Raw genomic sequence first — 14,472 nt, forward strand, 5'->3', positions numbered from 1 at the left:
GAGGCCACTGTGTTCTTGGGGACCTTCAATGCTGCAGAAATTTTTTGGTACCCTTCCCCAGATCTGTGCCTCAACACAGTCTACGGACAATTCCTTCAACCTCATGGCTTGGTTTTTGCTCTGAAATGCAATGTCAACTGTGGGACCTTATATAGACAGGTGTGTGCCTTTCCAAATCATGTCCAATCAATTGAATTTACAACAGGTGGACTCCAGTCAAGTTGTAGAAACATCTCAAGGATGATCAATGGAAACAGGATGCACCTGAGCTCAATTTCGAGTCTCATAGCAAAGGGTCTGAATACTTATGTAAATAAGGTATTTCTGTTTTTTATTTGTAATAAATTAGCAAACATTTCTAAAAACCTGTTTTTGCTTTGTCATTATGGGGTATTGTGTGTATTGATGAGGACATTTAATCAATTTTAGAATAAGGCTGTAACGTAACAAAATGTGGAAAAAGGGAAGGACTCTGAATACTTTCCAAATGCACTGTACGTAGCTGATCTCACTCCACTGTTTACTTAGCTGCTGCTCAGTGCTCCGCTGCCGCTTCCCCCTCCTTGATCGGCGATGAACGCCTTTGTCTGGTGTAGCACTTCATGTTGTACACAGAAGACATGGCCGACATGTTCAAACTATTGCAGAAGAGTAGGCTAATAAGCATAATTTTGTGTTCTTTTTTCAGGAGGGGCGATGCAAGTGAACTCGCCCATTGTCAGACTCTGGTTTCCGGTCCGGATTAGAGCCCTGCACGAGCATTAATTTTAAGCCTGAGCCCTACCAATGACCGCGTCATTCAGGCCCTACCCTACCTGGGCCCGATTGCTTCTGCCATATTTAAGACCCGGCCCTGCCAGAAACCAGAAATTAGAAATAAATTAAGAAATAAAGTAAATCTATTAGCTTCTCCTCTCTGTCTGTCACTCTCTCCCTGCGCTCTGCTTGCTCGGCATGCACTCTGCTAATGGCGGCTCTGGGTCTGTGAGTATCCATAGCAACGGCTCCGCTTGGGCTGCTCTGCTCAATGACAAGACATGAGAGAGCAGTTAGCTGTTAGCTACTTTTCGTCACTCTAAACTCTGACAATACTCAAGGAACATTATTATTTTCAGTGAAATAATCTATCCTGTCTTATACTTGACGAGGTTGAAGCACTTCTGACATCATGTTATGATCTAAATCAGATATGACTGTACTGCGCAGCAAAGCACTAGTAAATGGCGCAGATTCAAAATGTTAGTGATCAATTTAGTGATACCTGAGCCCTGCCTGTACCCTAGTTATTGTTGAAAAAACAGGCCCTACCCGGCCCTAACCCGATGTATAATGTCGGGGCCCGTCCGGCTCGGGTCGGGTAGCAGAGTTCTAGTCCGGATACACTCTCGGCACCCTAGAACGTTCGGCTGCCCAGAGGTGGAACAGCTAGGTAGCCTACTTGCATGATCATTAAGAAGCAAAATAGCAGTTGTGTTGTTAAAAGGCAGATGGTTTTTCGCCACAATGCAAAACTTGAGTGGGGAGTTAGTATGCAGCTATTTAGCATATCAAACAAAAGCAAGGCACAGACGCGCAGTCTAATTAGCAATTGAATGTTCTTTTTTCATCATCATTGCATACATTGGCTAAGCAGGAGGCAGACAGGCAGTCAAAGTAATAGTGTTATTTTTCCAGGAACAGTAGCTAGTGGCTACGATTTCGCAGCCACAGCCTTACTTTAAAGCGTAAAAAACCAGCAGAAGTTAAAAGCAGTGCTTTGTTTCTAATTAGGTTTAATATTTTTAAATGTTGAATGACATGACCTTTGTGTCTTTAATGCATCTTGCAAGTGTTATTCTGTGACCCTGGTTGACCCTGGTTGTCTCTGATTCCAGACGGTGTCCACCGCGTCATGGCCCTCTGCACCCTGCGTGTCACCATCATCACCGACGAGATGCTGACCAACAGCATCACTGTGCGCCTGGAAAACATGTCCCAGGAGCGCTTTCTGTCGCCGCTCCTCGCCCACTTCATGGAGGGTGTGGCGGCCGTCCTGTCCACCAGCCGCACCGGTGTCTTCGTCTTTAACATCCAGAACGACACCCACGTCCAGGGGAGCATCCTTAACGTCACCTTCTCCGCCCTGCGCCCTTCTGGGGGAAACAAAGTTGGGGGGTCCGGGGGCACCATCTCCACTGGAAGATTTTTCCCCTCAGAAGCCCTGCAGGAGCAGATTTACCTGAACCGGACTCTGCTCACCCTGGTGTCCAGCCAGCGTGTGCTGCCTTTCGACGATAACATCTGCCTCCGTGAGCCCTGTGAGAACTACATGAAGTGTGTGTCAGTGCTGAGGTTCGACAGCTCGGCGCCCTTCGTGTCCTCGGATACGGTGCTGTTCAGGCCTATTCAACCGGTGACGGGGCTGCGCTGCCGATGCCCAGCAGGCTTCACGGGGGACTACTGTGAGACGGAGATTGACCTGTGCTACTCAGGGCCCTGCCAGAACAACGGCAAGTGCCGGAGCAGGGAAGGCGGGTACCTTTGCGAGTGTCCGGAGGACTTCACAGGTGAGTGTTGTTATCCACTTTTTGGTATCCTACTTGACTCTTTTTCTTTCACGCCATTCTCAACCTGCTATTTTTCACATCAAAATCTTTCACCTTTTACTCTGTGTTCAACTCTTTTCTTTCTTTCCCCTCTCCCTGTCATTAGTACTTAGATAGAAATGTGCCTACCCACATCAGGAACTTTCATCTGCTTTCACAGAACCTCTGTCTATAGGGTTTAATATTCCCACTATATTAAAGACACGGCCCACAGCCAAAACCCTGATTCTGCAGAGAGATTATTACCTGTTAATCAAACTCTAGCCGTCAATGCTTTGAAGGCTCTTGCCCAGCTCCAGGTAATCTCAAGTCATAACGAGGGTGATGATGGTTGACCTGACAGTGCTGGCCTCAGGTTTCTCACACTTTCGGGAAAAAGATCCCTCGTAATTCCCTTCAAACCGGAGATTATCTGTCTTGCAGTTGGGTCATTACCCGCTGGAATTCCTTGCCCTGTAAATCATAGGTGTTCTCTTTATCCAGATCGTGTCAGGATCATTTGCGACACACAACACCCCACACTATGAGCTGGACATAAATATGATAGTGGCACGTTGGAATGCAAAGACCTTGTGGGGTTGACAATTGTTCATTTTGACCAATGGGAAAATCATCTCTTGACTCTTTGGTGCTCTCCTTCATAATATGTATGTTGACCCTTAAAGGGTGACATAATCACACCACACTTTCCACAGACTTTTCTCTAGTCTTCCTGTCTATCTTCTCTGTCTCTTCAATATAAAAGCCTGTTCATGCAAAATATGATTTAACCATACATCATCCTTTCCTTATTTTTTCATCGACAGCTATCTTTCTGCTCAGTATGTGACCCCTTAACGGTCACCCCAAGCTGTTAGGGAAAGCAAATCAGAGTGAAGTCATCACTACTGACATCAGCGTCCATTTGAAAGCTGTCATCACCGGAACACATCTCAGGTCTAGTTAACCAGACAGGACAGTATCAGGGTGGGTGGCTGGTGGGTCGTGACAGGTGTCTTACCACCGAGGTGGCCTGCTGCTTGTCCAAAGACACTCCATTGTCCTGTTGTCATTATGCCACAAGCCGTTTGGTTCCAGTGAAGAGCCAGTGTCAGTGTGGGTCACAGAGCAAAGCTGTGACAATCCACTGTGTTTTGACATGCTTGTGAAGGGGGGTTGAGCCCCCACCGCCCTCTCTCTGAGTCCATTCAGACTAGCTTTTAGGTTGTGTGGTAATGGATTTGAACTTGTGAGAGGGATGTGTCTGTTGTGAACCTGCCTGGTTTCAGCTTGTTCACAAAAAACATATTTGGGGGGCTTTGTCCTGTACACATCATAACATAAAAGCCTGAATGGAGGATTTAAAGGAGAACATGTGTAACTGCTTTCACACCTACCCCAACTTATGTCTCTAGAGGAAATACCCAGCAGATATTTCTGCTCACCTGTACTGTTCTTCCCTTCCTACAGGTGAGCATTGTGAGGTGAACTCACGCTCTGGCCGATGCGTCCCGGGGGTGTGTCAAAACGGGGCCAGGTGTGTGGACCTCCTGGTGGGGGGGTTCGTGTGCCAGTGCCCCCCGGGGGAGTACCAGAAGCCTTACTGTGAGATGAGCACCCGCAGCTTCCCCGGCCAGTCCTTCATCACCTTTAGAGGGCTACGACAGAGGTTCCACTTCACTGTGTCCTTCATGTGAGTACACCTATGTATCTTATAACATGTCTGTATAATAATGTGTGTATGTGTGTATGCGTGACTTTTTCTGGTGGGTGTATATTTGTGTCTTCCTCTGGTTCTCTCACGAACACCTGGAGCTTTTTTGACATAGTACTGAGCCATCTATACACACCCATATCATACACATCTAGCGCCATGTCTGGATACACAAACAACACCTTTGTAATAAGCAGTAATGGCTGTATCCATGGCAACACAAATAAGCAGCGCCCTGTCGTCATTGTCTCACCAACTGGACATGTTTAGGCACATCTGAACCTCAAATCACAGAAGTGCTGAATCACAGGGCTGCTACATCAGCCATGACATTTGCGTTCCGTATCACAAAGGAAGAGCAAGCCATTTGATCCAGTGGTTAGATGCAGATCTGGGTTCAAATAGTATACATTTTCTTTGAAATACTTTGAGAGTTTGATTGCGCCTGCTGCCCTGCCTGGAGTGATGTGGGATATATAAAGGCTGTAGTTAAACATCTCTTTCTAGTGTCCAGCTCACTTTCCCTGGCATAGATAAAAACAGGAAGTGATGCGTGGAGCCAGAGTGCCCTTTGGCTTTGTTGATCATTTTCTTGTCACGCTGCCCTGTGTCATGTTGCTTCTGACTCCTGTGCCCATACCCACTAAGTGTCAGAGGGTTAATGACACACAGCGGCATGGCTTCCAGTACTATCCCTGGTTCTATGTCTGTCCACACCAGTCCTCCTTCCCTCTGTCATTTTCCAAATCCATTTTGCTCCTCTCATTGTCCATAGTCCAATATGATTCTTCTTTCCATTTTCCCTTTTTCTCTCTTATTGTCCCTCATTTCCTAGGTTAATTTGTCTCTCAATGTCTCCCCCACTCCCCCGCCCCGCACACAACTGATATTGTTCTCGCGTTACCTCACGAGATATCTCTACACTCTGTGGACTAATTAAATGGCCATTAAATGGCTCCATTAAATAGCTCTCCTGTGCACATTTCCCTCCTCTTCATAGCCTTCATGTGCTGATAATATACTGTACTGTACAATCAAAGTGACCTTTGGTCCTGTATGACCTGCAGGTTTGCCACCAGAGAGAGGAATGTCCTACTGCTTTATAACGGAAGGTTTAACGAGAAGCACGACTTCATCGCCTTGGAGATCATCGAGGAACAAATCCAGCTCACCTTCTCAGCAGGTGAGGACATAAAGGGTTCAGAGAAGAGATAGCCAGACTTCAATTTCCTCTGTTCCCTTTGCTTCTCTTTGCTTCACTTCTCTCTCCTACCCCCCTCTATGTGAAATACAAAATCTCATTAACAGGGAGGTTCTAACCAACTGAGGGAGGGGTCAAAGTTTATGTAGCCAACCCTCAGATACCTGGGAAAATTGAGGGTAAACAGTGATCATGCAGTTCACCCAGTGTTAGTGTGTTGAGTTTGGCAGGGAATTCATGCCATGGAGGTACTAGCAAAACAATCATTAACTTGCCTTCCATTTAACTATAATTGTGTTCTGGATGAGTAGCATCGATATTGAAAGACCTCCACAGAGGTCCAAAAGGTTGTGTTTTTCTTAGTCTTCCACAGCCCAATCCCTCAGCTTTATACCAAACCAAGTGACAGGGCTGCCATTGGGTGAAACACATACTCAGGGTTTTCACTTTAAAGAAAGAATGAGAAGTGAGATAGAGTGAACTTCCTTAGAGGAGGTATCTATGAAAGTGGCCAAACTCAGTTGGAGTGGATTCCATGTTGATTTAACGCGTTCCTGTTTCCTATATCCTATTTCCTTCCCTGTAGGAGAAGTCAAAACCAAGGTATCACCCTTTGTCCTAGGTGGGGTCAGTGATGGCCAGTGGCATAGAGTACAGCTACACTACTACAACAAGGTAAGCGCGCTTCCTGGATAGGTGGAGTTATCATAACATAATAGAATGATGCATGTCCCTGTCCGAGGGGTAAGTGACGAGGCGTGTGGTGGGGTGGGGGAGAGGGCAGGGGGGTCAATAGTTTGGGCAACAGTAGGATACTAGGGCACCAGTAGGATAAGGATATAATGAACCCAGATGAAGTGCCCTCATAAGCCTCCAGGCCTCAATCTAATAGGTCAAAGGTTATTCAAGTAGGGCACCCATACTATCCCCCCACCCCACTCCAACTCCATACAGAGTTCAGATTTTGAAAGGATTGTCATGGGAACGGACACGCTAGTCTTTGTTTGGGGCGATTTGAAGTTCAGGGATGAGTTGAGTTGAGGCCGTCATATTCACAAAGACAACAGAAGGGATTATTGAGATTCTATTTGAGCATTGTACTATTGTTTTGAAAGACAATCTGGTTTAGGCCTGTGTAACTAAACAGGAAGGTCTCAACATACAATTATTTCTGGACCCAGGGCTTTCTATGCAGGGTTTTTATGTTTATGGGCATTGGAAATTATTGTGGTCACCCACTGAGAGACCTGTTCCTGGAAATATATATTAGTTATTTTTCAGAAAATGTAAAGCTTTGCTAAGCCTTTGAAAACAACACAGTAATGTGACAATGCACTAGGGTACCCCTACTTACAGTGCATTCGGAAAGTATTCAGACCTCTTGACTTTTTCCACATTTTGTTACGTTACAGCCTTATTCTCCCGAGTGGCGCAGCGGTCTAAGGCACTGCATCTCAGTGCTTGAGGCGTCACTACAGACTCCCTGGTTCGATTCCAGGCTGTATCACAACCGGACGTGATTGGGAGTCCCATAGGGCGGCGCACAATTGGCTCAGCGTCGTCCGAGTTTGGCCGGTGTAGGCCGTCATTGTAAATAAGAATTTGTTCTTAACTGACTTGCCTAGTTAAATAAATATATATTTTTTTTAATCTAAAATAGATTAAACAGTTTTTTCCCCTCATCAATCTACACACAATACAAAAGAAAAAACAGGTTTTTATAAATTGTTGCAAATTTGTTATAAATTCAAAAATGAAATATCACATTTACATAAGTATTCAGACCCTTAACTCTGTACTTTGTTGAAGCACCTTTGGCAGCGATTACAGCCTTGAGTCTTCATGGGTATGTCGCTACAAGTTTGGCACATCTGTATTTGGGGAGTTTCTGCCATTCTTCTCTGCAGATCCTCTCAAGCTCTGTCAGGTTGGATGGGGATCGTCGCTGCACAGCTATTTTCAGGTTTCTCCACAGATGTTAGATCGGGTTCAGGTCCGGGCTCTGGCTGGGCCACTCAAGGACATTCAGAGACTTGTCCCGAAGCCACTCCTGCGTTGTCTTGGCTCTGTGCTTAGGGTCGTTGTCCTGTTGAAAGGTGAACCTTCGCCCCAGTCTGAGGTTCTGAGCGCAAGGGAGCAGGTTTTCATCAAGGATCTCTCTGTACTTTGCTCCGTTCATCTTTCCCTCGATCCTGACTAGTCTCCCAGTCCCTGCCGCTGAAAAACATCCCCACAGCATGATTCTTCCACCACCATGCTTCACGGTAGGGATGGTGCCAGGTTTCCTCCAGACGTGACCTTGGCATTCAGGCCAAAGAGTTCAATCTTGGTTTCATCAGATCAGAGAATCTTGTTTCTCATGGTCTGAGAGTCCTTTAGGTGCATTTTGGCAAACTCCAAGCGGGCTGTCATGTGCCTTTTACTGAGGAGTGGCTTCCATCTGGCCACTCTACCATAAAGGCCTGATTGGTGGAGTGCTGCAGCGATGGTTGTCCTTTTGGAAGGTTCTCCCATCTCCACACACAGACGAACTCTGGAGCTCTGTCAGAGTGACCATCGGGTTCTTCTCCCCTTTGACCGGGTGGCCAGCTCTAGCAAAAGTCTTGGTGGTTCCAAACTTCTTCCATTAAAGAATGATGGAGACCACTGTGTTCTTGGGGACCTTCAATGCTGCAGACATTTTTTGGTACCCTTCCTCAGATCTGTGCCGACAGAATCCTGACTCGGAGCTCTACGGACAATTCCTTCGACCTCATGGCTTGGTTTTTGCTCTGACATGCACTGTCAGCTGTGGGACCTTATATAGACAGGTGTGTGCCTTTCCAAATCATGTCAAATCAATTGAATTTACCACAGGTAGACTACAATCAAGTTGTAGAAACATCTCAAGGATGATCAATGGAAACAGGATGCACTTGAGCTCAATTTCGAGTCTCATAGCAAAGGGTCTGTATACTTAATAAACAGTAAATAAGCTATTTCTGTTTTTTATATTTAATACATTTGCTAAAATTTCTAAAAACCTGTTTTCACTTTGTCATTATGGGGTATTGTGTGTAGATTGATGAGATGTTTTATTTATTTAGTCCATTTTAGAATAAGGCTGTAACATAACAAAATGGGAAGGGGTCTGAATACTTTCCGAGTGCACTGTACGTTCATAGTTGGTTATATGCAGACATACTGTATCTGTAAGAGCATGAGCCTGGTCCTGGATACAGCAGGGTTGGGGTCAATTCCATTTCAATTCAGGTCAATTCAGGAAGTATACTGAAATTCCAATTCCAATTCTCTTCAATGCTTTTCAAAATTGGAATTGGAATTTGGTTGACTGGGATTGAAATGGAATTGACTCCAACCCTGTGGCACAGTATCTCAATATGGGTTTCGTCAACTTTACAGACATATCCGGATATCTTTCTACAAACAAATGGCTCAATGTTCGAAGAGGAGTTAAACTAGCCTAACTAGAGCAGTCTGTAGATAACTACCTGACAGAGGCTGTTGGGTGTGAATTTATGTATTGTAGTTATTAATTAACACCCTTCCCCCCTAGCCTGTTTTCTTTCTTTGTTGTCCTGTGACAATGAGGGAAGCTGAGGGAGTACTTCCCCCCCTCTCCTCAATTCATATTCTCCCCCCGTGGAGCCACACAAACAAGCTGGTCCTCCCCTGTGGGGTCATTCTCTTACCGACAATGAATGGCTTGGGGTCCCACTACGACACCAGCGATCACCTACTTACTCTGTCATACACCACCAAGTCCTGGCTGGGTGAATCTACTGCTAGAACTGATATTGTCCCCCCTAAGATTTTGAAATATCATCATTGATCGGGAAAGAGGACTAAATGTGGTTTGGTTTGAAACTTCTGTTGAATACCTTTTTTTAGGCTGTTGATTCAGAGTTTTCTTTGTGACTATCCAGCAGAACTTGAAATATTTTCCCTATCCCCAGCACCCCTTCCTCTCCACATACAGTGCATTCAGAAAGTATTCATACCCCTTCACTTTTTACACATTTTGTTACGTTACAACCTTATTCTAAAATGGATGAAATATTTTTTCCCCTCATCAATCTACACACAATGCCCCATAATGACAAAGAGAAAACAGGTTTTTAGAAATTTTAGCAAATGTATAAGAAAAAAAGAATACATACCTTATTTACATAAGTATTCAGACCCTTTGCTATGAGACTCAAAATTGAGCTCAGGTGCATCCTGTTTCCATTGGTGATCCTTGAGATGTTTCTAAAACTTAATTGGAGTCCACCTGTGGTAAATTCAATTGATTGGACATGATTTGGAAAGGGACACACCTGTCTATATAAGGTTGCATGTCAGAGCAAAAACCAAGCCATGAGGTCAAAGGAATTGTCCGTAGAGCTCCGAGACAGGTTTGTGTCGATGCACAGATCTGGGGAAGGGTACCAAAAATGTTTTACAGCATTGAAGGTCCCCAAGAACACAGTGGACTCCATTATTTTTAAATGGAAGAAGTTTGGAACCACCAAGACTCTTCCTAGAGCTGGCCGCCCGGCTAACCTGAGCAATCGGGGGAGAAGGTCCTTGGTCAGGGAGGTGACCAAGAACCTGAAGGTCACGCTGACAGAGCTCCAGAGTTCCTCTGTGGAGATGGGAGAACCTTCCAGAAGGACATCCATCTCTGCATCACTCCACCAATCAGGCCTTTATGGTAGAGTGGCCAGACGGAAGCCACTCATCAGTAAAAGGTACATGATAGCCCGCTTGGAGTTTGTCAAAAGGCACCTAAAGGACTCTCAGAAACAAGATTCTCTGGTCTGATGAAACTAAGATTGAACTCTTTGGCCTGAATGCTAAGCGTCATGTCTGGAGGAAACCTGGCACCATCCCTACGGTGAAACATGGTGGTGGCAGCATCATGCTGTGAGGATGTTTTTCAGCGGCAGGGACTGGGAGACTAGTCAGGATTGAGGGAAAGATGGGGCCTCCCGAGTGGCGCAGTGGTCTAAGTCACTGCATCGCAGTGCTAGCTGTGCCACTAGAGATCCTGGTTCGAGTCCAGGCTCTGTCGCAGCCGGGCGCGACCGGAAGACCCATGGGGCGGCGCACAATTGTCCCAGCATCGTCCAGGGTAGGGGAGGGTTTGGCCGGCAGGGATGTTCTTGTCCCATCGTGCACTAGCGACTCCTGTGGCGGGCCGGGCACGCTGCACGCTGACTCGGTCGCCAGGTGTACGGTGTTTCCTCCGACACATTGGTGCGGCTGGCTTCCGGGTTAAGTGGGCACTGTGTCAAGAAGCAGCGCGGCGCGGCGCGGCTCGGTTGGGTTGTGTTTCAGAGGATGCACAACTCTCGACCTTCGCCTCTCCCATGTCCGTACGGGAGTTGCAGCGATGGGACAAGACTGTAACTACCAATTGGATAGCACGGAATTGGGGGAGAAAAAGGGGGTAAAAAAAAGGATTGAGGGAAAGATGAACAGAGCAAAGTACAGAGAGATCCTTGATGAAAACCTGCTCCCTTGCGCCCAGGACCTCAGACTGGGGCAAAGGTTCACCTTCCAACAGGACAACGACCCTAAGCACACAGCCAATACAACGCAGGAGTGGCTTCGGGACAAGTCTCTGAATGTCCTTGTGTGGCCCAGCCAGAGCCTGGACTTGAACCTGATCGAACATCTCTGGAGAGACCTGAAAATAGCTGTGCAGCGACGCTCCCCATCCAACCTGACAGAGCTTGAGAGGATCTGCAGAGAAGAATGGGAGAAACTCCCCAAATACAGGTGTGTCAAGCCTGTAGCGTCATACCCAAGAAGACTCGAGGCTGTAATCACTGCCAAAGGTGCTTCAACAAAGTACTGAGTAAAGGGTCTGAATACTTATGTGTGAAATGTACGTTTTTTATTTTTAATACATTAGCAGCGATTTATAAAACCTGTTTTTGCTTTGTCATTATGGGGTATTGTGTGTAGATTGATGAGGGGGAAAAAACAATTTAATCAATAAGGCTGTAACGTAACGAAATGTGGAAAAAGTAAATGGGTCTGAATACTTTCAGAATGCACTGTACATGCACGTGCACACAGACACACATCCCTTTCCCTCATGGCTTGTGGAGGTCATGGTTTCTTGACCTCCATGTTGCAGGCCACCACCCCCCCTTTGCCAGGGTCAAAGGTTGTGCAATCATGTAATGAGTCAAGTACCCCAACAAGTATAACCAGTGATGGTGTTCACAGACAGGAAATCTAAACATATACTTTGTCTCATGTCTGATTGCGCCGCCCCTTAATCTCATAGGTCGTGATATCAATGTCATAGTTTGCAAACTTCATATGTTTTATCAATGAACAATTGCCCACAGCTGTGGTAAGTTAACCTTGACTTACCCTTTGTCACGATCGTCGTATGGAATAGACCAAGGCGCAGCGTGATGAACGAACATGTTTATTTATCTATAGTGATAAATACTGACAATGAACAAAACAACAAACGACTCGTGAAGTCCACGGTACTAAACACAAAACCAACTGGAACAAGAACCCACAAACACAAAGGGAAAAACAGACAGTTTAAATATGGCTCCCAATCAGAGACAACCAGCCACAGCTGACAGTCGTTGCCTCTGATTGGGAGTCACTCCAGCCAACATAGAAATAAACACAACTAGAACTCCCAACATAGAAATACAACACATAGAATGAACACACCCTGGCTCAACATATAGAGTCCCAGAGCCAGGGTGTGACAGTACCCCCCCCTAAAGGCGCGGACTGCGACCGCGCCTCAACTAGAACAAAACAGGGGAGGGCTGGGTGGACATTCCTCCTCGGCGGCGGTTCTGGCTCCGGGCTAGCCCACCACCCTCCAATAATCCCCCCATAACGCCCCTGGTCCGGTCTGGCCCCGCTGGCTGGAGCTGAACTGGACGTAGTAGGAGCGGATAGCTTCAGCTCCGTTGTGGAGCAGTTGAGCGGTACCTGATTAGGCACCAATGACCCAGGCACGGGTTGTGCCGGACTGACGACGCGCACCCCTGGCTTGGTGCGTGAGGCAGGAACGGACCGGACCGGGCTGACGATGCGCACCCCTGGCTTGGTGCGTGGAGCAGCAACGGGCCGGACCGGGCTGACGATACGCACCCCTGGCTTGGTGCGTGGAGCAGGAACGGACCGGACCGGGCTGACGATGCGCACCCCTGGCTTGGTGCGTGGAGCCGGAACGGGCCTCACCGGACTGACGACTCGCACCCCTGGCTTGGTGCGTGGAGCAGCAACGGGCCGGACCGGGCTGACGATGCGCACCCCTGGCTTGGTGCGTGGAGCCGGAACGGGCTTTACCGGGCTGATGACTCGCACCCCTGGCTTGGTGCGTGGAGCAGCAACGGGCTTTACCAGGCTGACGACTCGCACCCCTGGCTTGGTGCGAGTAGCAGGAACGGGCTGGACCAGGCTGACGACTCGCACCCCTGGCTTGGTGCGAGTGGCAGGAACAGGCTGGACCAGGCTGACGACTCGCACCCCTGGCTTGGTGCGAGTGGCAGGAACAGGCCGGGCCGGGCTGGCGACGCACATCGTAGGTTTGGTGCGAGGAGCAGGAACAGGCCGGGCCGGGCTGGCGACGCGCACCGTAGGCTTGGTGCGAGTGGCAGGAACAGGCCGGGCCGGGCTGGCGACGCGCACCGTAGACTTGGTGCGAGTGGCAGGAACAGGCCGGGCCGGGCTGGCGACGCACATCGTAGGTTTGGTGCGAGGAGCAGGAACAGGCCGGGCCGGGCTGGCGACGCGCACCGTAGGCTTGGTGCGAGGGGCAGGAACAGGCCGGGCCGGGCTGTGGAGACGGATAGGAGACCTGGAGTGAAGAGCGGCCACAACCCATCCTGGCTGAATGCCTACCTTCACACACTCTGTGTGAGGCATCCGCACAGGACGTACAGGGCTGTGTACCCGTACTGGCATAACAGCACGTGCCACTGGAGCAGGATATCCGGGACCGCGGAGAGGCATTGGAGACCACGAGCGTTGAGCTGGCACACTCCGTCCTGGCTGCATACCCACCTTCGCACGACACGTGCGGGGTGCTCGCACAGGACGTACCGGACTATGCCGGACCACTCGTGGCACAGTACGCCGCTCCGCATACCGCGGAACCTGCCCCGTTCCATGCTGCCATGCCTGAGTACGGGAAGTTGGTTCCGCTCTCCATCCAGGCTCCGCCAACCTGCCTTCTGGACCCCCAAACCGGGTGGCCTTCTCTCCAAATCGCCCTGTGGCAGCCTCCTGCTGCCCAGTCGCCCATGCCGTGTGCCCCCCCCCTAAAAAATGTTTGGGGTTGCCTCTCGTCCGTCCGACGATGACACTGCTGACGCCGCTGCTCCTCTCTCGCCAGGGCCTTAATCCTAGCCCATGGTCCTTTTCCCCCGAGCATGTCCTCCCAGGACCACACTTTGCCCACCTGGGCCATCGCCAACCTCTCCATCTCCTTTCCCGGCGCTTCCTCCCATGTCCAGTCTGCCTGCTCCTGGACACGCTGCTTGGTCCTTGTATGGTGGGTTCTTCTGTCACGATCGTCGTATGGAATAGACCAAGGCGCAGCGTGATGAATGAACATGTTTATTTATCTATAGTGATAAATACTGACAATGAACAAAACAACAAACGACTCGTGAAGTCCACGGTACAAAACACAAAACCAACTGGAACAAGAACCCACAAACACAAAGGGAAAAACAGACAGTTTAAATATGGCTCCAAATCAGAGACAACCAGCCACAGCTGACAGTCGTTGCCTCTGATTGGGAGTCACTCCAGCCAACATAGAAATAAACACAACTAGAACTCCCAACATAGAAATACAACACATAGAATGAACACACCCTGGCTCAACATATAGAGTCCCAGAGCCAGGGTGTGACAGTACCCCCCCCCTAAAGGCGCAGACTGCGACCGCGCCTCAACTAGAACAAAACAGGGGAGGGCTGGGTGGGCATTCCTCCTCGGCGGCGGTTCTG

At 48.4% G+C, this 14,472-nt stretch overlaps 1 protein-coding gene across 1 annotated transcript in view; it reads left to right on the forward strand.

Moving 5' to 3' along the window:
- The window catches only part of LOC311134578 (cadherin EGF LAG seven-pass G-type receptor 1-like), an 89,215-nt gene that overhangs the window by 44,694 nt on the left and 30,049 nt on the right, over positions 1–14,472 (forward strand). The window contains exons 2-5 of the mRNA XM_084168307.1: positions 1,875–2,546; positions 4,035–4,257; positions 5,346–5,461; positions 6,066–6,154. Of these exons, the coding sequence (XP_084024433.1) occupies positions 1,875–2,546; positions 4,035–4,257; positions 5,346–5,461; positions 6,066–6,154 (1,100 nt within the window). The remainder of the gene's footprint in view (positions 1–1,874; positions 2,547–4,034; positions 4,258–5,345; positions 5,462–6,065; positions 6,155–14,472) is intronic.

Source organism: Coregonus lavaretus, assembly GCF_964263955.1.
Source record: "Coregonus lavaretus genome assembly, chromosome: 9".
In the NCBI taxonomy this organism is placed as follows: domain Eukaryota; kingdom Metazoa; phylum Chordata; class Actinopteri; order Salmoniformes; family Salmonidae; genus Coregonus; species Coregonus lavaretus.